General features: G+C 42.8%; 1 protein-coding gene across 9 annotated transcripts in view; it reads right to left on the reverse strand.

The window, feature by feature from the left end:
• AGAP1 (ArfGAP with GTPase domain, ankyrin repeat and PH domain 1) overlaps positions 1-22,268 on the reverse strand; it is a 288,123-nt gene that overhangs the window by 151,126 nt on the left and 114,729 nt on the right. For 8 of the 9 annotated variants that reach the window (XM_052675877.1, XM_052675873.1, XM_052675879.1 and 5 more), the window contains 3 exons: positions 21,684-21,811; positions 11,063-11,218; positions 6,266-6,358 (listed from right to left, as the gene is read on the reverse strand). In XM_052675877.1, coding sequence (XP_052531837.1) covers positions 6,266-6,358; positions 11,063-11,218; positions 21,684-21,811 — 377 coding nt within the window. The remainder of the gene's footprint in view (positions 1-6,265; positions 6,359-11,062; positions 11,219-21,683; positions 21,812-22,268) is intronic. The other variant, XM_052675876.1, reaches the window with a different exon arrangement.

Consider the following 22,268-nt stretch of genomic DNA (forward strand, 5'->3'; position numbering starts at 1 on the left):
AGTACAGGTCCTCCAGACATCTGCTGTTGGCTTTCTTTTGAAATGCATTACTCCAGAACAGAGCTTGATGCTGCATGCAGATGGAAGAGCAATAGGGCGAGCTGCAGCGCTCAGCACCAGCCCAGGCCTGCTTACACGCCAGCTGCTGCAGTGGGGAGCACCCTGCTCTCACTATACCAGCTTCCTTCACCCTGTCAAGTCAGATGAATTCAGCAGGAGGAGACACTAAGAAGGTTGCTTATTTGTACTCTCTTTTGGTCAACTCAAAGTAAACATTTACAAAACCTGCTGCAAAAAGCATTTGTTGTTCATGTCGATGGTGGCTCTCAGGTCTGACACTTGCCTGCAGCACTGCGGAGCTCTTCGGCTAGTGAGAAGGATTAAGCAAATCAGTTTGACTGACTGGATGTGGCACACCGTCACTTCTCAAGTCCTACTTCAAAGTCACTACCAGACGTGCCAAAATAAAGGACTCTGAAGCGCTGTTACTCTGCAGAAAAACCATGCATGCTTGACTCTACACAGAAACGTCCCATCTAGAGCTAAAGCTTAAAGGAAAATGAGGTTAGGAAGGGGAAAAATAGTAATCAAGAGGAGACAGCAGGACTGAGAGTGCTGAAGAGGGGAAAGGAAGGGAGCTGAGGGGCACAGAGCAGTAGACAGGCAGGAGAAAAATTACACCAGGCAAAAATGCCATCCTCAACAGAATGACAATCATAAGGAATAAAGGTGTTTATCCCACCTACCTGAGCTAAAAGCTTACAAACCGATAACTGGGGATTCAGTGAGAAGAAACACAGAAGGAAACGCAGACTAAACGCTGCCTAAGCCTGAACGTGCCTAAGGAAGGGTGACAAGAAGCTGCCCCCTCCTACCCCTGTGCCACTCACTCACCACAGGACGTGTGCTTGGAGGGCTGCAGGAGGCAAGCTGCTGGAGTTTACCAGCAAAGTTTCTCTCCAGACACCTATGAAGCACTGCCTGGTTTCCCCAAGACTCTTTCTGTGGAGTAGTACACAGATTATCTAGGAGAGTTCACTAGCAAACACCTGAATTAAACACAAATTCTGTACCATGGCTTTTCTAAGAACATCTCAGAAACAACACGGATTTTTTTTCCTGGTTAGGAAATGTTTGGAACGTTGCTTCAGAGACACTCAAAGACAAGGACACACGTGAAAGCACTGAAAATTGACAATACAATGGCTAGGCTTCAAACGAAAGCTGAAACTCTAGGGAGTGCACAACTTGACTTAAAAGTCACTTGAAAGAATGGCTGATAAAGGATTGCAAAACACAACACCTCAAATACTGCAGACGTTATGGGACCGGTGACATTTTTCATACAAACTCTGACATTTGTTGAAAGCATTTTAACATTATTTTCCCCAAGTTTACCGTGACCTTTTATAAAATAGGAAGTTGTGTTTTTCTCCGTGCTCATCTTAAGGACAAAAGTGCCACTCAGGCATCAAAAGCTCTTCTTCCTAAAAGCAAAACTCCCACCCAGTTTGCTGGCAGAGCCCCACCAATATCTCAGCCCTAAAAATGTTTACCATTTTTATTTCGGAGTAAAAAAGACAAAATGCTTGATTTCATTCAAGGATTATTTTAATGTATTTAAATGTGCCACGCTAGTGGGCAAAGAAGGTCATCTGAAATATCACCTAAAAGTAAAGACTGAATAAGATATTCAGCTTTCTCCATTAACACAGCCATTTGCAAACAGAGAAGCGAATGGATTCTGAAGTTCACCTTTGCAAGTCATGGATGGCAAATTTTTCGCTATGCCATCAGCTAATATGAAACATGAGAACATTTCTGCTCAAGCCAGGGTTTCATGTTTGCTGTCCCTAAACGATGCACCCGGGAGCTGCGCTGGAATCCGGGGGCACAAGAAGCACAGCACTGCTCACTGTGAGCAAGGTTTGGGTCACCCGTCAAAATGCAAACCCCTTCGGTGGGACGGCTTTTGGTAAAAGAGCAGGCGAGGTGACATAGTTCAGCTATACAATAATGTGGGCACCTGTGATAAGTGCAAATGCCAAAGATGAGAATGTGGAAGCAGAAAGTCGAGGCAAGCTCCTGTGTATTTATTTACGCTCCAGTCTGGGAGGGAGGGGGGAGAGGAGGGAGGAAAAAAAAAAAAAAGAAAAAGCACACAGCTGCCATCCCAAAAACAGACCTCCCATCTGCCACCCACGATTTGCATGTCACCTTCTCCAGGCTCATTTGTACTTCATTAACTGCCATTGACTTAACAAGATTTATGCAAATGACACCATAGGAGCTCGCTAACTCCCACTGCAATCAAGTGATTATGTATGTACAATTCTCCACAGCAATGAAAAATTAATACATGACAAGCCCACTCACCGCTGAGCTGAGCTTCTTGCTTTTATTTCTCTTGTTGTCATTTTTTTTTTTATTATTATTATTATTTGAATATGCTCTACTGCAAGACTGCAGAAAACAAAGTAATCTTCCCAAAACGCTGCAAAAAGCCCAACATGCTGGAAAGTATGTCACTCTGACACAGAGCCTAACACACACTTCAGAGCATTCAACTCAGGCTATCAAGATACCAGCCTTCATTTTCAGCCTACGTGGTTTTGAGCAGAGGACATTTCATATAGAGGAAACCATTCAGCCTAACCTTCTCCCTAACACAAAAGGTGTTAAACACAATCTCAGCGTTCTTGTTGGAAAGTTATGGCACAGCCCAAGTCCTCTGAGGAAGCTGGGAGCAGGGGCTGGATGGCACGTTGATGCTGCCACGTAAGCAAAACCCAGCCTCTCACTTTTGAGCAGTTTTCTTTTATTTCTCCCTTAAACTGAACTTCCTAAATGTAATTCACCTTAGAGTGGCTTTGCAAAAAGCTACCACTCACATTTTGACAACACGCCAACTTTTTGTTGCTTACATTTTGGGCTTCTGCTGAAAAACTGTAGGGTTCTTCAAAAACAGTTTTAAATGGCTTAGCTGAATAAAACCATGTTTAGCAGCATAGGGAAGTTATAGCACTCAGAAATAAAAAAAAAAGAAGAAGAAATAAGAAAATCAGCTCCTTTCAACTCCATTGCTTCAAATTAAAGTCAGGAAGGAGCGAGGTGTTCCCTTGCAAGGAAGCAAACTCCTTTTATAACTGTGCCTACTTCCCCCAGGCCCTCAGGAACTCAGGGGTCCATAAGAGGAAAGAAGGAGCAGGTTCAGCTCTGCTTCTTCGGACTGGAAGAGGCACAGAAACACACCTGCCCAATACCAGTTCTTCCCCTCCACTTCTGCATACCCCTTGAGCTCAGATGAGTTTTCTTTCTGTCTTTCTTTTTGAAAAGAGAACATCTCCAATCTCCAATTAACTTTCCTTCAAGTTGGGAGACATTGTTTCTGATTTCTGGGACACCCTGGGTAGATAAGAAGAACCTACAGTGAGGCAGCACAAAATCTATCACATAACTAAGCCTCTGAGTCCACCATCTCAACGTTAAGACTTCTCTCTTAGCTGTTCTTGAATAACCCTTTTTTCAAGTACCAGGAACACGGAACGCTCTCTGAATTTCAACCCGAACCTTCCCATGGCTTTTTAAAAAATAATTATTTAAATGTGCTAACAAGCTCAATCAACAAAAGAGAGGCACCAAGCAGCAAGTGCAAGCTCAGATTTACTCCCTACAACCAGAGGCGCATCGCCACAGCTCTTAAGTATTACAGCCATGCACAAACCCAAAGCACCTGCAAAGGGAAAAACAAAGTACTGACAGTGGGATTAAAAAGGTCTGGTCATTGACTCCCTTGGAAGATGAGGGTATGTGCACGAAGCTGGCAAAGGCACCTTGCTCAAGAGCAGCTTCAAGAAGTCGTGGGACATTTAATGTAACTGGAGGTGACTGGTAATTGCAGGCTGGGATGGTGCAGCAATGTGACTTTTGGGCTAATGGGAGGAAAGACTGGAAAACACGGGGACAAAGATTAAAAAGACTCTTTTAAGAATATAATAAGAAAGCTTTTCCACAGCAACTCTGTGAATACTACAATCTGCATTCAGCTTCCTGAAAGGAGATTTCTCTTTCTATTCACTGACCGTTTGTCACCGAAACATCCTGATGGAAGGGGTTTCTCATTGAAAGCAGCACAGTAGCATGACATATTACTGAAGTTTTTAGGTCTGAATGTTCCTTTTCACATCCCTCTGTCTTATTCACAGTTAATGCATTAAATGCAACAGAGATCATCTTTTCTAGCAGGAATTTCTACTTCCTCAGAGAGAGCTCCAAGTGTCTCACACCTGTAGAACGCACCAGTAACAGTCAGATCAGCAATGTAACTTAGCACCACCTCTAAGTAAGAGCTATCTGAACAGTGGACAGGAGAAAGCTTCCCCAGTGCCTCATTTCAGAGCCTTGTCTGATGGTGAAAGATTTACACTAACTCAGAACAGTACAATTTGTAATCAAAAGCCCCTTCAAACTAATGCGTGTATTTCAACTGCCATTAAACTCCGTCAGTACACAAACACATTTACATTTCCTCTGGAAGTTCTATGTTTCTAATAAAAAAAAAAAGTTTTGTTTTTCCCCCTGCTCCATCTTCTTTTACTTCACAAATAAAGCAGGGGTGGGAGGATGAAATTTTCAATACAGAAATTCCAAGTGATTGTAGAGGATGCCTTAATTGTGCTGCAGCGTGATCCCACTTAAAATCTTATCTCACCTGTCCTAAACATGTATTTTTACACGAATTAATTTCATGCAGTGCCATTTAGAAGAGTATGCACTCATCAAATAAACACTGGGAGAAGCATGTTTCCCAATGCAATTTTTTATTCTCAGCTGCACTCGCAGTCTGTTTTGTTTAATTAGCATTACCTGAAAGAATCCAGTCGGTTTAACCTATCTCATAGCACACAAAAGCTGGAGAAAAAAAACGTAGCTTGTTTCAGGTGCCTGCAATCTCATCCTCTGAACGCTGAGCCAAACACGGAGCTTATCTGGTGTCACACTGCTGTGTTTGATTAAAATTTGTCTCCTAAAGATTCACAGACACGACTAGGCTTCTGCGGCCTGATGGCCCCAACAAGTCTAACTGCTTTGAGAAAGGAAATCACTACAAGCGTGAGCACAAAGCCATCTCCCTTCTTCCTCACCCCAGCATAAAACAATACACAAAGAACCTCCACAACAGCAGCACCAAACAGGAGATGGCAGACTCCTCCACAAGCTGAGCCGGGAGCCAGGCAAGGTTTGGAAGCACATGGGAAGAGGGAAGGGAGAATCTGAAAAGCAGCAAAGCAACCAAAAGAAACTGGAAAAGAACTGCATGGGAAGAAAATAAGCTGCTTCACTTGGCACTGGTGCTGCCTGCAGCATGGTAGCTCGCATGAAAGCAAATACTTGCAAACACTACTGCAGAAACCATTTGTAAAGCACCCCATGCAAATGCTTAGCGCAGTGTTCTTAACTGCATGAATTCAGCGTAATTTAATTTGGAAAAGTAAATGATCTCATTTACCCAAACACTTTGCATTACATTCCAGTATTGCTTTTGCCTTTCAAAGTGCGTTCAGAGCTACAATTCAGCATTCAGTTTCTGGGCTAATGAAAGTGCATCTAGGCTAGTAAAACAGACCAAAACAAATCCGTGAATTCAAGTCCTGTTGTGTAATGAGGAAGTTTAATTAAGGCCACACATTACAGCTGTAAATGTTCTCTTATATAATAAGGTCTAAATGAAACTGAACCTAATCAAAGTTACAATTCCTTCATTAGCAAATTACAAACAAGAGTGCACAGCTGACACACCGGCTATGATTATCACAACTAATTGCCTTGTTGTTACAAACCAGCCTGAAACTGTGTTCAGATGTCCGTCTGCGATAGCAAATTAGGGCCACATCAGGCTATTCCTGCCATCACAAGGGGCTCTTGTGCAGCACGCTGATTTTCCCCCGTCAAATGGGCAGTGCACAGCCCAATCAAAGCCGGCTCTACAAAGGCAGCCTTTGAAGCCAGCGCAGCCGAGAAACGCGCTCCATATGCAGGCCGGCAGACTGCACTTCATTAGGCCTGTTGTCACATTTTCCCTCTTCTTATTCTAATGATCCTATTTTAATACACATAGGAACCTCTCCTAATTGATGTCAAGTGAGTGACTTCCACATTCATCACTGGAGCACATCAAACAAGGCTTGGAGCGCGGGCCGGCCTCGCGGCGCTGCAGAGCCGAGGTGCATCTCCGAGCACGGCAAGCAGAAAGCTGGTTGCATACCTGCTTAATTGGGATCGCACGGCCGCTCCCGATGCTGTCCGTTCTGCTCTCCAGGACCTTCTTCTCTTTGTCTGGGTCGCTCCCTTTCCGAGACTGCAGAGCAAAAACAAAGTTGGTGTTATTTATTATTATTATTATTATTTTTTATAAAGTAGTATTTTGACATATAAACATACTGAAAGCAAGAGGGGGAAAACCTACAAAAGTACACGACAGTCCCTACATTTGAATGAATTTGAATACCTAATTACCATTTCCAATTTGCAGCCCTCCACTTGTTTGAAATGGGATTTGGGTTTCAAAGAGTTCCAGCCTCGCTGCCTGAACAGCCAGCAGAACACACTGCTGAAGTTTATAGCGCTACTTGAAGAAGGCTGCAGCTTCTTGTTGAGAAAATCTGACATACATACATGAATATATACCTCTATGGGTAATATAACTAATATCTATAGGTTTTTAGAAAGATCATCAACCATGACACTGCCTCTGATCGCATTCATTTAACTTTGCTCTTTGATCATGCCAATTTACAGTTCTTCTTCCCGTACTTTTCCACGCTGAGAAAGTTGGAATTTCAAGAATAGGTACCTGCTGAGGTTGAAAAACACTCTTGTGAACAGAGAGAAGAAACATCAACAAGAGAAAAATTAAATCAACGTTTAAAACTTGACCTGGCTTTCTCTGAGGAGAACTGCCCTATGGAGTGAGCTCACAGAGCTCCCTTCATGACTACAGGAGTTTTAAGAAGTCATTCAGATCCTGGTCGATTACTGTGAAAGAACACACAAGTATATTCATTTTGACAGATTTATTTTATTTTAAAAAAGAAAGAAAAAAAAAGGAAGAGCTGAAAGTCATCCTCTTTAATAACTGATCTGACAAGTGACAACTTCACTCCATTACTTTTCAATAGGAACATTACTCACACAATATTGGAAATGGGAAAACATTTTCATGCGCTTTTCAAATCACAGATGATGTATGAAACGAGTGCATTTGCGGTGTCCAGTGCCACAACGGAAAGCCAATGAGAACCAGAGCAGTACAAGACACCGAGTTTGATTTCTGGCATAAAGGCATGACTGAAAGGCAGTGGCATCGGGACTTAATACCCATTTTCCATATTCCCCCATTCAGCAGGCGGAGGGATGGAAGGAAGAAAATGCCCCAAGCGTTGCTTTAGGGGACGAGGGGCAGGAGGCAAGGGGAGGGAAAAAGCCCACGGAGGAAGACTTCAAGTAACAGCATCCTAAGCAGCACATTTACCCAGCGGGGAGGCTGTGCTTTTCCCGGCTCTGCCGGGAGCAGGCTCCTATCACTAGTTACTATGGTTAGGGGCAATGGAATGACATGGCAGGGAATTAAACAAAGAATAAATGAAAGAAAGCAAAACAAGTGGGAGGGATGAAATCCAATGTTCAAGATCACTATTGTTCCTCTTCCTTCAAGACAGATTTCTGAATCTGAAAGTGCCACTTCCCAATAATAAAACACAAAACAATACTTCAATGGCGCAAAGCGGCCCTAAGTGACATTTTAAAGGAACTCAATGAAGGTAGCCAAATCCTTGGGAGGGAAGTTGTCAACTTGAATGTTTCTTTTTGTCTTGTTTTAAAAGAAAGGATCCCGTCTCTGAAAAGCAATCTAAATACTATGCACTCATTTGTTTATTTTTAAATCATCACATCTTCTCTTGCAGAAAAGTGACTGCAGCAGAAACGAACGCTGCACATAGCAGGGAAATGCTACAAAGCAAAACGTTGTCAAATGCTTCAAGCATAGAAATCTAGGAAGGGATGTTAGTCAAATCCCTTCTGGCTGCTGGTAATAAGAGTACACGCAGTTTTCAAAGGGAGAATTCTATCAGGCTCCACTGTTTATATCATGTAGTCAAATAGAGAGGTACCCTAGACTTCCATGCTTTTGTATTTATAATGCATCCATTCCATTTTAGATCACATAAATTAAAAAACAGACACTAAACCACACTGGATCAACATTTGCTAGGATTTTCTCTGACGTCACGTTAACGCTTCCAGCAATCCTATTTAAAACTTTACAGCAAACCAGAGGAGGTCCCAAAAGTCAAAAAACAAAACAAAAACAAAACCTGCCTGAATGCCATTTGACCTATTTTCCCTTTGCACCAGAAGTCATACGCAGCCTTACGTCAACACTGAACCTTTCCCAAATCAGAGCCTAGAAATGAGATTGCTTTCAACCCAGGAAAAAACTGCAGCTGAGCTCAGGCACAACCAGAATCCTGCATCCACAGCCCAAGAAGTACCAGTACTGGTCTCTAATACACTGAACTAGAGGTTTACTTAACTTTTTAAAAGGTCATGACTGCAAATCTGCAATCACGTAAGACAGGTAATACTGACATGTGAACGGAGCTGCCTCACTGTACCTGAAACTCATTCAGCCCACAAGAAATCCAACAAGAAGTAGCAACCAGTGCTTTGCTGAAGTGTAAATCCTCACCTGTGCTGCACAATAGTTTAATCACCCCTAGTTGTACTGTGCAAAAACAAAAACATTTACCCTTCTGCTTTATTTTGAAGCCGAAGTAGATAGCCTCCTATTGCAGAAAACATTAATATCCACCCAAGTTGTAACGATCAGATACCACCATGATGTGCTTCAGCAAGCCCATGTTTAAAATGGTAAACATGGTTAAAATGCTCGGTGCTATTCCAAATCAAAAGCTGTAAGAGGTTTTTTAAAAAAAAAATCACATCTTCTTTCTGCTTAACCCAATTTTCTTCCAGTGCTACAAGAACTTAATGGAAGAAACTAAACGTATTACCTACGGGATGTAACAAGGGTCAGTTTGCAATTAGACAAATGCAAGTGGTACTAATCGTATGCAAGTAACAGTCCAGGAAAGAAGCACAGCAAACCAAACACAGCTAACTGACACAGCTTCACGTTTTGCTCTTAGCAGACAGGCCATCTATTTCTTTATAGACATCTCACCTATTTGTTCAGTCTGGTAATTCCAGATTACAGCTTGGCTGACATGGCATGAGAGCAGCGTTACGAGCAGGGTCAGCAATCTCCAGGACAGGGATTACACTGTGTTCAATATGGTCACAACACAAAAGACAAAACTAATTCTGAAAAGACATTATTTTTTTTTCCCCACAGCACTTGGTTCTTCCCCAGGTTATCTGGCATTAAGACAACTATTAACATCCTCTTGTGCGACGGTTCTCCCTGTGCTGTTAGTTACTGCAAACCTGTCTGTTCAATCTGTTGGTAACACGCAGCTGATTTCATATTCCTCTCAGACCTCTTCCTCGACTGCAGATGCGTATGTTTCTCTTCATTCGCTTTCTCAAATTTACACCTACTCCAATATAAATCACCCACAGTTTTCCAAATGTCAACAGCATCTGAACAGCCCTCTCAGCGCCTGATGCACACTCGAGGCAGGAAATGGTCGGCACACGCTCCCGCCGAGCTCTGGTGGTCTCGGCTCGGCTCCCAGATTTATGGCTGCGCTCTCGGTTTCCAGGATGACACTGACATCTAGTGGAGTTAATAACTCACGAGTGCTCCTCAGCACGAGCCCTGTGAGCAGCAGGGAGATGCACACGCGCTTGCTATAAAACCTCGGTGTCAAAACATGGCAAGTTCTCATCAGACACTCAACTTGCATTTTTCAAACTACCTCAACGAAAATTCATCATTTGCATTCCTTTCTAGGAGGATGAAGATCTAAATCAAAATATCACCGGCAAGATGGGCACATCAAATATGACCTGTGAGACTGTGCTGCCACTCAGCACTCCAAAACCAGGACAAAACTTTTGACTTGCTGAGGGATCAGACCTTGTTTAGAAGTTTCCAGCATTTCTCATAGTGCTTCCCTGGATAGGAGCGAGCAGCCGACCAGCGCTGGGAAGTGAGCAGGACATCAGCTTTGGAATACAAAATGCAAACTTTTGATGAGAACAGGGAGAACGTGGCTTGCCAAATGCAACTCCTGCATAGCTGCAGTCACCAAAGAGCTTGCACAAGAGTGTTTGTTAGAAAGCACGGTTAGAAGTGTCAAAAAACTGATTATAAAGCCACAATTACACACAATCCCAAAGCTTTCAGCGAGACTGCTAAAATAAGGGAACCATCACTCAAAGCTTCATTCTTGTTTCCCAAAGCCCTTGTGCATAGCAAAGGTTCAATCACTATGGACCAGCTGAAGTGTTTTGGTTGTTTTTTGGTTTTTTTTTTGGTTTGTCTTTTTTTTTTTTTTTGCCTCTCAATGAAGCAAAACCCAGATATTCTAGGAAGGAAGAAAATAAGAAGTCATTTTCTTCTCCATCATACCTTTTAACTCTGAGAAAGCAGTAACCAAAGGCTCGTGGGGCAGCTACTTTCCAGTACCCCACAGAATTCCCATGGCTGACAGCTCTCTACAAACACTGGATACCTCACAAGGAAGCCCCGAGCCAGCAGAATTATTCAGAACAAGGACAGGGTTTAGGAGCAGAGGCTCAGCTTTGTCTTCGGTCACTGAAGGTGGGAACCTAGGGAACCTGGGCAGATCTTATAATCGAAGTCACACTAAGGCTCCAGAATTCATCCGCTGGATTTCCCAGCGTGGTGACTTCACTGCTTTACATCCTCAAAGAGAACAGCCCCGTTGTCATTCTAAAGTGCTTTTGTTTTCAAGATCCATCTCACCACTCCTGTCTGGATTAGACCAGCTCAAGTCAAGCGGGTTGAAGCTCAGGCCACGGTCACAGAGCACGAGTAGAAACACAGCAACAGTCTCCTCCTTGGCTCACTCACCGTGAAGAGGTTGGATCGGCGCTTGGACTGTTTACGGACAGGAGTTGGTGTGTTGGCAGTGGGAGGAACATCAATCCGTAGCTCCTTCTGGCTGGTGCTTGGAGTTGATGGGACAGAGGAGGAATAATCACTTAAACTCCCTCCTCCATTACTGGTCTGCAAGGATTAAAGTCAGTTTTAAACAGCGGTAACACTGCTTTCAAGAAATTGCAATCCTCAGCTGCATCTTATTTAGTCCTGGCACCTGAGAATAGCAGCCTAAGCTCAGAAACACAGCAGGCCTGCCCCTACTGCCATTTTTCCATGCATTTCCATGGCAAGGCTTTAAATATTTTTCCTGTGCCTTCATTTATTTATTTATTTATTTTAAACCCCAATATTTCAGGCACATTGGCATTCTACACAATATACCCCTAGATGGATACAAACAATTTCATTTGTTGTATTAGCGTAAGAGTAAGCAAAACACTGGGGAAAGGCTGTACGTTTTACTTTTCTACTTCAATTCTGCCTCCAAACCTAGAAAAAATATCTAGAGCAACAGAACTGCATAGCTGGACTTAATCCTAGTCTGGAATCATCAGCCTGCTGAGAGCTAATCAAGGAAATGAAAAAACAATCCACCAACGCTGTAAAATGGCTCCTGTAGTAATAGGTAGCTCTTAAGACATTTGCTGAAGCCATGAAAACCATTGGCACAGGGATACAGAGCTTAAAAGACATCCCAATTTAATCAAAGCAGCCCAAACGTAAAGTTACATCATAGACTCCTAAGAAGTTTAGTCAGTCAGTGAGTCCACAGAGCTATTAATGAACTGATGCCACAAGTGACTAATAGCAGAAGGGCAAGGAAAACAGACTGGAAAAGTACCAAAATGTGATTAATGTTTTGATTTTTTTATTAGACATAACAAACGAGCATTAAAAACATCATTAAGAAGGACGCAGAGATAATTTACAGGTTTGTTTTTTTTGTCTGTGAGGTACACGTGCATCCTCTGAGGACATGCATGCTATGTGTGGTGAGTGGGGACTGAGGCAACGCAAAGATGGAGAATTCCAGAGGCTTTTGGAGAAAAGCTCAATGGAAGAGAAACAGAAGTCCAAGGTAACAACTGCAAGGTAACTTATGAGAGGGGAAACGATCTGCAATGCTCATCAGAAGGTGAAAAGATACCTTTGAAACTACTGAGTTTCCTGTAAGAAGCAAGGAGAGGAGGTAAAATATGGGATGCCTAAGGAGAAGGATTTTCCCATAGCACTTCACATGGGGCAATTCATTTTAATTGCTAAAGCTAGGAATTCTCCAGGTTGCTTCAGAGGTAAAGAAGGCAGTCCAGTGTTTGCTGTTCAGCACTGCCCTTTGCTAGTGACACAGGAGCTGCCATAACCTGCTTGGAAGGCACAGCAATACAAGCACTTCCATAACACAACCCTCAGAGGTCAGAGCAAGGATCAGGATCTCAAGTGGAAGGGAAAACCCCTGAAGGAGAACCAAGCAGGAGACAGTTCTTTGCATCATCCACTGAACATTTCTTTCAGAAATTTCAAGTTTTTCTTCGGTGTTTAATTCCTTTCTTTTCTTTCAAAATTCAAGAAGAGAAAGGTTAAAACAAAGAGGCATGAGTCCAAAGCTCCTGCTTGCACTAAAGGGCCAATCAACGCAGCCACAAATCCAGGAGTATCACTTCCAAAAGTCAATACATGCCAATGTTCCTCATACTCTGTCCTGCAGGTTAGGAATTACAACTCATGAAACAAACTTTCTGATGGAGAAAAGTGTCCCGTTTTCCCTTTAAGAAATGGATATGAGATGTTATCTGCCTTTCCTTCAGAGTTAGAGAAGGGCTGCTGCCAGGAAGCCAGAGGTATAGGGGTACTGGAACTAACAGAGGATCTGACTGAGGTTTTCCTACAGTGTTTTCAGGTACAGAGAGAAAGTAGCAAGCAGAATTTGGAAGTGGCCCAAGTGACTAAAACAAAGCCAATACAAGAGCAAGAGCTGGAATTATCATTTTTAGTCCTGGTCACTTTAGTCCTATCAGCAAGCGATAATGAACGAGAAGAACTACCTGTGAAGAACTGGCCTCAATCTACCCCACATTCACTTTCCTCTCTCTCCTTTCTGTATGGTGCCTTGCTGAGATAGCAAGTAAAAGGTCAAATGGGCAGGGCAGTAAATAACCTGCAGGAAAACACAACAAACCTGCGAAAATCAGAGATCACTCCTCCAAAGAACAACAGGAAGGGCTGTGGCAGACAAAGGAAGGTTTAGGAGGAGAATATCTGAAAACTCAGCAGCTATGAAATAGCTTAGATATTAGAAAAGGAGACCAAAGATGCTGAAACAAGTAACTGGTCTAAAGGAATGGCTTTTGGACCACAGTGGTAAGGACCTGCTGTTTGGTCCTTTTTGCCAAACCGAGGAGGAAAAAGAAGGAAATTTAAGCAAGTAATGAATAACAGGAACTGAAGGTGCAGAACACATCTAAGATTAGAACCATGCAGCTGAAAGGCTCAACACAGGAGGGGAAAAAAAGATGAGAACAAGTGATGAAGATGGTGGAAGAAAAGAAGAACAATCATGCCTGAAGAATTAAGAAGCCTGTTCTTTCTGTATGAGAAAGAACATTCAATAGTACAAAGGAAGGACTAAAATATTCTACAGTGATGACAGGATGTGAACCACAAGTTCCTGGAAACAAAAGGATGTAGCTATGTATGCTATGCATGCTTCATAATACTGAAAATCTTGACAGTGATGCATCTGTGCCTTTTTGTGCTAAAACAAGGTAACTGTGGTAATTTAACAAAGCAGCTCATCAACACTACGCTGCTCTTACTCCTTGTCTTCAAAAGAAGAGGGAGAGAAAATACAATGAACAAGGCTCACTGGTTGATCTAAGGACAGGGAGATCCCTCACCAATTGCTGTCATGGGCAAAACAGACTCGGTACAAGGAGATGAACTTAATGCACTGCCTCCTGCTAACAGACTGAAGCAAACAACAACACCTTCCTCCACTCACTCTCTCCTGCCTTCTCCCCCCAAGCGGCAAGGGAGAATGGGGCTGTGGGCAGCTCATAATGCTCCATCTCTGCTGCTCCTGTGTGGTCACTCCCTTCCCCTGCCCCATGCAGGCCTCCCCCACGCATGCTGTCCTTCCCCAGCTGATCCTGTGTGGGATGCAGAGGCTGCAGCTCTCCAAGCACAGCTCCAACACTGCTCCAAACCATAGGGCCACCCCTCAGGCACTTCTCCAGCACAGTTCCAAGGGCAGCAGCTCCCACGGCCCTCCTGCTGCACCGCGGGTTCTTCCGCAGCTGCATGGGGAGACGTGCTCCAGATGGTCCCCATGGGCTGCAGGGGACAGCCTGCTCCATCACAGGTCTCTCCTGGGCTGCAGGGAACTGCTGCTGCATGCCTGGAGCACCTCCTGCACTCACCTTGGTGGCTGCAGGGCTGCTTCTCTCACATCTCACACTCCTTTCTTCCAGCTGCTGTTACAAAGCACTTTCCCCTTCTTTAGACCTGCTCTCTCAGAGGCCCACCCCAGCACAACTCACAGACCAACTCTGGTCAGCAGCAGGTCCCCTCCAGAGCAGTTGGAGCTGCTTCTGATCCGACCCAGAGCAGTGCTAGGCTCTGCCATTCCATCCACCAAAACTTCAGCATCTGAACCCAGCACCTCACACCACTCACTTCTATGAGAAACATATTTAATAATCGTGATTAAAATAAATATTCATCACGTTAACAACACAACCCTCACAAACTTTACTTCCATCAAAGACAATTCTCCACAAAGATCCATACAACATCACCTCAATGACAACAAAGAATAACTTACTCCCCACCATTTGTCCCTTATCTGCACCACAAATTTTCCACAACTGCTACAACATCTGGCATCATCCAGTCCAGGTTTTGCCCATTACCTCTCCCAGTCACCATCCTCATCTCCAATCCCTCAGGTGCCCCAGCTGGGCATGGCAGCTTCACATCCATGGGCAGCTCAGCTCTCCCACTTCTCCTCCTCAGCAGGACCTTGTCACAGGAATCAAATGCCACAGCAAAGACTTCTATCCTAAGCACAGTATGGATTCTGTAGATTGCTACCTTTTTACTATTTTCTCATCCTACAGGATCATTTTATACTTACTGCATGGATGTACAGTCTCATGGATTTTGAGGTGATTTGCTTTCCAGGAACAAATCCTCAATGATAACAAACTTTGGGCATTCTAGTTCACCCAGACACAGTAATCCTACAACAGGCTTCTTCCATAAAGACCTGCTGTCAACGCTTCCCTTCACGCACACCTAGCTCCACTTGGCTGCCAACAGTCTGAATAAGATTCTGATGCTGGTTCAAAATGCACCATGTTTTCACTGGAGTCGAGCACTGAATTTAGGACACATGGCAAATAAATATAACTCACAGAATTTAGCATCCAAAGCCATAAAAATCCAGTCAGTGAATCTGAAGAACAGTCTCCCTTATGACACACGAAACCCAACACGCATCAAATATAAACCCATCTGCTAACTGCAGACACACTGGCCAAATTTGTGGCAGTCAGAACCAACCCAGTAAGTACTCTAAAGCCCATGGGGACGTTACACACCTTAACATTACCTTTGCAATGGAGTTTTTCCACTAAGCTGCTCTCAAGACACGAAGATACCTGAGAAATCAGTACAAGGGCCACTACTTTAACTTGGTCTTGGTCAACCAGATGGACCTAGGTGCAAAAACTATCAGCCTCAGCAGAAACATTTATCTTCCCCTTTCAGCTATCTTGGCTGATGGCTTTACTTTTCTGCCTGTAGCAAGGCAGCACATTCACTCTCAAATGTGCCAGGCTTTTGGATGTACATAATGCAACACGATCTTTTTCTCCTGCTAGGGAAACACAGAGTTTGATGGTGTCCAATGAGCCTGTACAAGTTGTTGCAGAAAAGCCTAAAAGTCTTTCATTTCATGGATGTGTTACTTCTAGAATGCATCTTGCATGAATGGCCAAAACTCCATTTACAGAATACCTCTAGCACCTAGACACGTATAAATCTTTATCAGCACGTGGACCGCTGCTGTAAGAACCTCCAGGTCAAGGCAACGAGCACAAACTGAGCAGATGTTTGTCACTACACCGTTACAAGACAAAAGCAACTCGGATGAATCTCACTCTGGTATCCACGTGCCCAATTCTGTCAGTTGAGCTACCTCACAGGTAAACACTGCCAATAGCGACTGCAAGACTTTAAAAACCTGTAATGAGATTCCTGGTGACACCTTTTAAAAAAAATAAAACAGAACACTGTCCACAGTTCTGTGCTGAGAAGGGATCAAACCAATCCAAATGGCACACTTTCATAAATGCTTTTACTTATCTCAGCCTCACCAGTAAATAAACCAGTGAGTTCACCTCTGCACGCCAGACTTGCATTAGCAGAAGGTTGGACTTATCTTTGGGACATGTTCCTAAGCAGCCAAAGGCTGCAAAATATTCACCTTATAACTTGCATAAATCTGGCAGTGCCAAGAAATTCAGAAAGCATACAGTAAAAACATCAGGCAAAACCAATGAATGACAGCAAAGGAAGAATAAAGTTGAACTTTTTCATCTTATCAAATTACCCAAATGCAATCAATGTTTTTCTGCTCTCCAGATATAACGGGACACCCACCAAGAAAAATCATCTCAACTGCTTGAGGAGAACATGAAGGCAGCAGGTTCTACATCTAAAACAGATGAGATTGCCAGAGCTTCAGGGAGCCTAGAAGCAGTTGGAATAAAGCAAACCTTGATCAAAAGCAGAGATTCCACGCTCTATGACAGAACACATTTGGTTTCTGCACCTTCTGTTCTTGGGGAAGAGGAAGGAAAAGTGCATTTCTGCAGAAATACAGGAAAATCCCTAGTCAGGACATTTCTTCTCCGCACACTTGTGTACAGTGTTGCTCTTGAAAGCCCCATTATCTCTGACAACATTATAGGTAGGAGTCCAATTCATTCAAGGGATTTTGGTCAAACGCAGGGACACATCCACAGATGGATTGAAGATGAAACTGTTTATTCCTTGCCTTAGCAAAAGCCAGAAAGCTTTGATTGTGTTGCCACGGAATACAAATTTCACACTAGATTTCAAACCTACAAAGAGATAACACGTGCTGAGATTTCAGTACGTCTCACCTTCTGCACTAAGACCAAATATAGGAAATCAGTACAGTTCAACCTTTGGGACATATTAGGACTTGTTAATCCAAGGAGCGTTTGCCTTTTCTTGTAATGAAAAGGCAGAGGAAAGATTAGATTTCTCCTGTCAGAACTATCAGACTGATAGAGCTCAAGACTGAGTACCAAGAGAACTTAAGACAGCTTGGCTAAAGTAGGCTGGCACATCCAAGAAAAGTTACCAGTGAAACTACCAATGACTTTCAATTAACAGCACGTGACAACAGGCTTCAATACTGCACTGTTTCATGAACTAAAAGAAGATCAAGTCAGAGCCTGAAATTTAAACTGACCTCAGAAAGGAAAAGAGACAAGTAGACTTTACAAAAACTAATAGGAATATGAATACGGTCTCATGAGGACAAAAAAAGGAAGAAAAAGTGCACCAACAGATGAACTGAAATGTGACATCCCAGTCCTGCAGAACACACTTCCCTGCACATGTGCTCTGTGCATGTGAATAAAGGTGAATACATGTACTTACATTTATTTTTAAATGAACATTAGAGATTACTTAAAATTAATCTTGCACAGACAAAGCATTCTGATGTATGCTGCAGTGGCACTAAATGCAATTTGCACTTCTCTATTTGATTGTGCAAATCATAACACAACATTTCTCCCAAGTGATCCCCACTGTAAATAAGATAATGGTGCCCTGTTAGTTACTACTTACCACAATCAGGTCTCACAAACAGTAAAATAATGGACGATTAAGCAGACTGCACTTTTCTTGCAATAGTTTAATTTATGTATTTAGACCGTTGCTGTAAAAAACTTTTTGGAAGCCTGATGTAAGCCATAAGTAATGCATCTTTATGAGATTGCAGCAGGTAGCAAGCTCAAATGCTAGCTGTGCCTGAGCTGCAGTTTAGCAGTATGTATGTATATATACCCCATACCTTTCAGAGATGCAGTGCTGATCTCCTGGGAATGCCACACTGCTGACCAGTAAGCAGTGTGCATGAACACTCTGCATGAATAATGATGCTGGGGGGGGCCTACAAGACAGCACTCAATTCTCAGGCAAGATTCTTAAATTCAGAGCATGGAGAGTGTGGCATTTAAGGCCCCCTCTCTGTCACGTACTACAGGCATGTGTGGAAAAGTGCTGGCACACATGGCAAGGACGTTGTCATTTCAGTTCTCTCCCAGAGAGCTTAAACAGGCAAAGTCCACAAAATACAGAAAGGTATCAAATGTCATGTGATTTTCACATGTTTTATCAACAAACTATGCAAAAGGTACAGACACATCTTAGGGTAACCACTCGATGGGTTATCAGGTATGGGGTCACTTCACATGACAGTTTCTGATATACCTTGATCCTTGGTAGAATACATCGAAGACTAAATGTCTTCAACAAACAGCAGCTCTTCCTTGCCTTACAACTCAATCTAGTTCTTGAAGTGTTCAGAAAGACCAGAACGTGAAAAATCGTGAATGATATCCTTGAATTTGAGAAAAAAAATACTATGCATGAATTCTGTACTGCCCTGAAAGCCCATGAATGGATGTGAATTGCTTGCACCAAAGGTTACTGACCCTGGCTATCAAAGGCTTGCAGGTAAAACCCTCACCTTCACAATATAAAAAAAAGCTGAAGACAAACAAAAGCAGTACCTACTGCAAATAGAAGCAGAGTTCTGTCACTGGGATAGGAAGCATCTCACATTCCCTGAGACAGCAGTCTGGAAATACATATGCACTCAAGCATAGGCATACCTAAGAGTATTTTCTGGCCAGAAACATGACCTAGATGCTCACCAACTAGGACTACTAACGTAAGTGTAGACACACATCCAAATACACAAGCTTTCCACACTTTGAAAACAGAAACTACTCTGTGTAGAAGTCCTTGCATGAATTAAGCTTTAGAATTTACCCCAAGGGCTAGCCTGGGTATGGTGATACTGTACTCTTTCTCCTCTGAAGGTCAAGCTCTTGAACACAGAATCATCATAGAGTTTGACAAAGTTGGATTGCCAGAGTAATCTAACCATAGAAGGAAAATCATCTTATCTGCAGTGATCTGTAACCACTACTTGTGAAGATCTTAACTCCTGTGGAGAATGCAGGTGACAGTGCCTTCTAAAGACAGCATTTCTGGGAAACCTCAGTGAAGCATCATCACGTCCAAAGAGATGCTCTAAAGAACACGAGTCAATCCTCTTGTGAGGATCAGAGATGGTAAATTCTCCTCAAAACCACCTGGAACTTGGAACTGCATCCGTAATACTCTTTCAAGTCAAGGATAAGGACTCACTCTAACCAAGGTCCTACTGCCAATAAGTGCCGCATCAAGACAGTAAGATGTGAAGCAGGTTTATGATCCAAACATAGTCTCAGAAGACAGGCATCTTTGGGCAGAGCTGCTATTACTTCTGTTAATTATGTCAGCCAACAAATGTGGTAAAGAACATTATTTCAGGATCATAGGAATAGATTTCAGGGATCCTTATCACATAAGCTACCTTGACTTTCCCAAACAGTTCTTATTCCTGGCAAGAAGTAGGTGAAATACTTGTCTAGAATTTGGTATTTGCTGCCACTGTCCAAACTGTCCTTGAGTGGGAAACTGTTAAGAACAGAGATATTTCATGTTCTTAACCAAACAGGCTTTATCAACAAGAAGATTAATCACAACTGTTTTAAGAAAATGCAGAACAGGGATGTATTTGGCTAAAATTGGGTTGTAAAAAGTATCATCACCTATCCTCTGTAGGATGTCTTTAAAAACTATATGACAACCAGCAGAGGAAAAGAAGTCCTGATAAGATCCAAGAATAAGATCACAACAGAAATTGTGCCATTCAAACACGTTGTAACACACTTCCATCACAGCAACTTTCCTCTTCAACCACCAAACAGGATGGGTCTCAGTACTGAAGTTCTATACAGCATAATTCATCTTGGTCTAAAAGTATCAGCTTATAGAACTGTCTGGAGGAACTGGATCAGGAGAAAAGCATTTTACACAGTGGGCTACTTCAAAGTGCTAAGGGAAATGAGCCGGTCAGAAAGTGGCTGAATGTCATATACATCAAGAAACTGAAGAAGTTCTTCCATATGAGGAGCATATTTCACCATGAACAGTTCTTCAGAAGAGTCACAATGTGAGGCTGGTACTTGGGTTGAACATGGCAATGCAAAGAACTCTTTATCTAAACTGGCATCCACACCTGCAGAGGTTACTTGATGGTGGAGGCTTCCATTGGGGTACAAAAGGAGACCAGGAGAACCAGAACCTTCATCCAGTGGCCCAAATTTTAAAAGAGAGCTTCTAAAAGACACTGACATGGCAAGTGAGAGAAAAAAATTCTCTCTCACAAAGAGAGCATAATTCTTACTATGCTGGTTTTGCTAAAAAGCAGAAGGGTTGATAGAACAAAAAGTGAAATGGGTTGCTTGGGACTGCTACGTAACACCAGAAGACATTATTGGCATTTAAGACTTAAAAATCTGCCAGGAGAAATGGTGGGTATCAGACATTTCCAACTGCTCCAGTGAAAATCAGTAGGGCACAGTTCTGGTCATATACCAGAGGGGCCACTAAGATGGCCTATACATCTAACTATCAAGAGTGAAAGAGCACAGTGGGAAACAGTTCTTCTGTCTGCAGAAGGCTTGTATGTCAACACTGGAGCTTGTATTTATCCACCCTGTGAATATACACAGATTATCAGTTGTCAGTAGAAAAAGACAATGAGGGAAGATGTCACAGCAGAAATACAGAAGTTGGTATTAATGCACGTGGGTAAAAATTGTGCACGTTGAAAAATTTTAGTATTAGCCAAATGTTCCCAAAAACACAGCACTTTGGCTTCAAGGCCAGCGTGTTTTCCTGCCATAAATAAAGGCAGCTTTCTGTTTCGCTTTCCTCTATCTATCATCTCATTAGTGATATACACTGCCAGGCCATTAGGTGGAATCATTTCAATTGAGCATCAGCAGAGACAGCCAATTACAACTGCACGCAGTGGTAACCATAGTAAAATTCTAGTGCCAAGCACTCAGATACACCAGGTACTACTGCTCATACTACTGAATGAGACCATTAACCACAAACACTGTGAGGTGATTTTAAAAAGCCATACAGCAAATCCTGCTACTGTGACAACTGGTCTGCTCAGAGCAGCAGGCTGCTGGGCATAATCAGTACCATGAAAAGTGGTTGAAAGCCAAAGTCAGTCACCACCACAGTTACGTGAAACAAAGCAAAGGCAATTAAAAACACTGCTTTAAACTACAGATCACTGATGCCTCTCAAGAAGTGCCAACTACCTACATCAAGCAGGAAAATGAGCAGTGACATTACACACACGAGATGAAAAGCAACCTATTAGCTCATTTTTAAGGCAAGCACTGATTTTAGGCTGTACCTGGCTGATATGTACAGCAGAAACCTGGGCAGAACACACAGATGAGTGACTTGGAGAGTTTGGTAAGGATTTGCAGGGTCCGATTGAGAGCTGCTGTTTCTTCCTCGTCGCAACGATCTTCTGAGCAACTAAAAAACAAAACAAAAACAGAACATACAGGCAGATAAGCTACAGGCAACACTGAAAAATATGGCAAGTCAAAAATATCCAGAATATACAAAATACAAAACAGGGCACAGCATAATTTTTTCCACTGTTGAAGGCTGCTTCAAAAACTGAGCATAGTGTATCCAATGAAGATGACAGATGCTTCACAGGAGCCAAGAGCTCTGTTCTCCACGTGGATGAAATTGTCCCAGCCCACCAGATAAGTACACCTAAACCAGTAAGACTGAAACAGAAGGGGATAATTCTAGTGTGCAAGTTAGAAAAAATACTCCCAGGAATTCAGCCCAAATAGCCAGATGCACAGCAACAAAAAGTAACAGAATATTGGCAGGGAAGTTCAACCTCTGCAGTCATATCACCAACATCTGCCTCTGACATCATGGGCCAAGGTAATAAAATAGGAGGCACTACTTTCAG

Source organism: Tympanuchus pallidicinctus, unplaced genomic scaffold (genome assembly GCF_026119805.1).
Source record: "Tympanuchus pallidicinctus isolate F22 unplaced genomic scaffold, pur_lepc_1.0 scaffold15, whole genome shotgun sequence".
Classification (NCBI taxonomy): domain Eukaryota; kingdom Metazoa; phylum Chordata; class Aves; order Galliformes; family Phasianidae; genus Tympanuchus; species Tympanuchus pallidicinctus.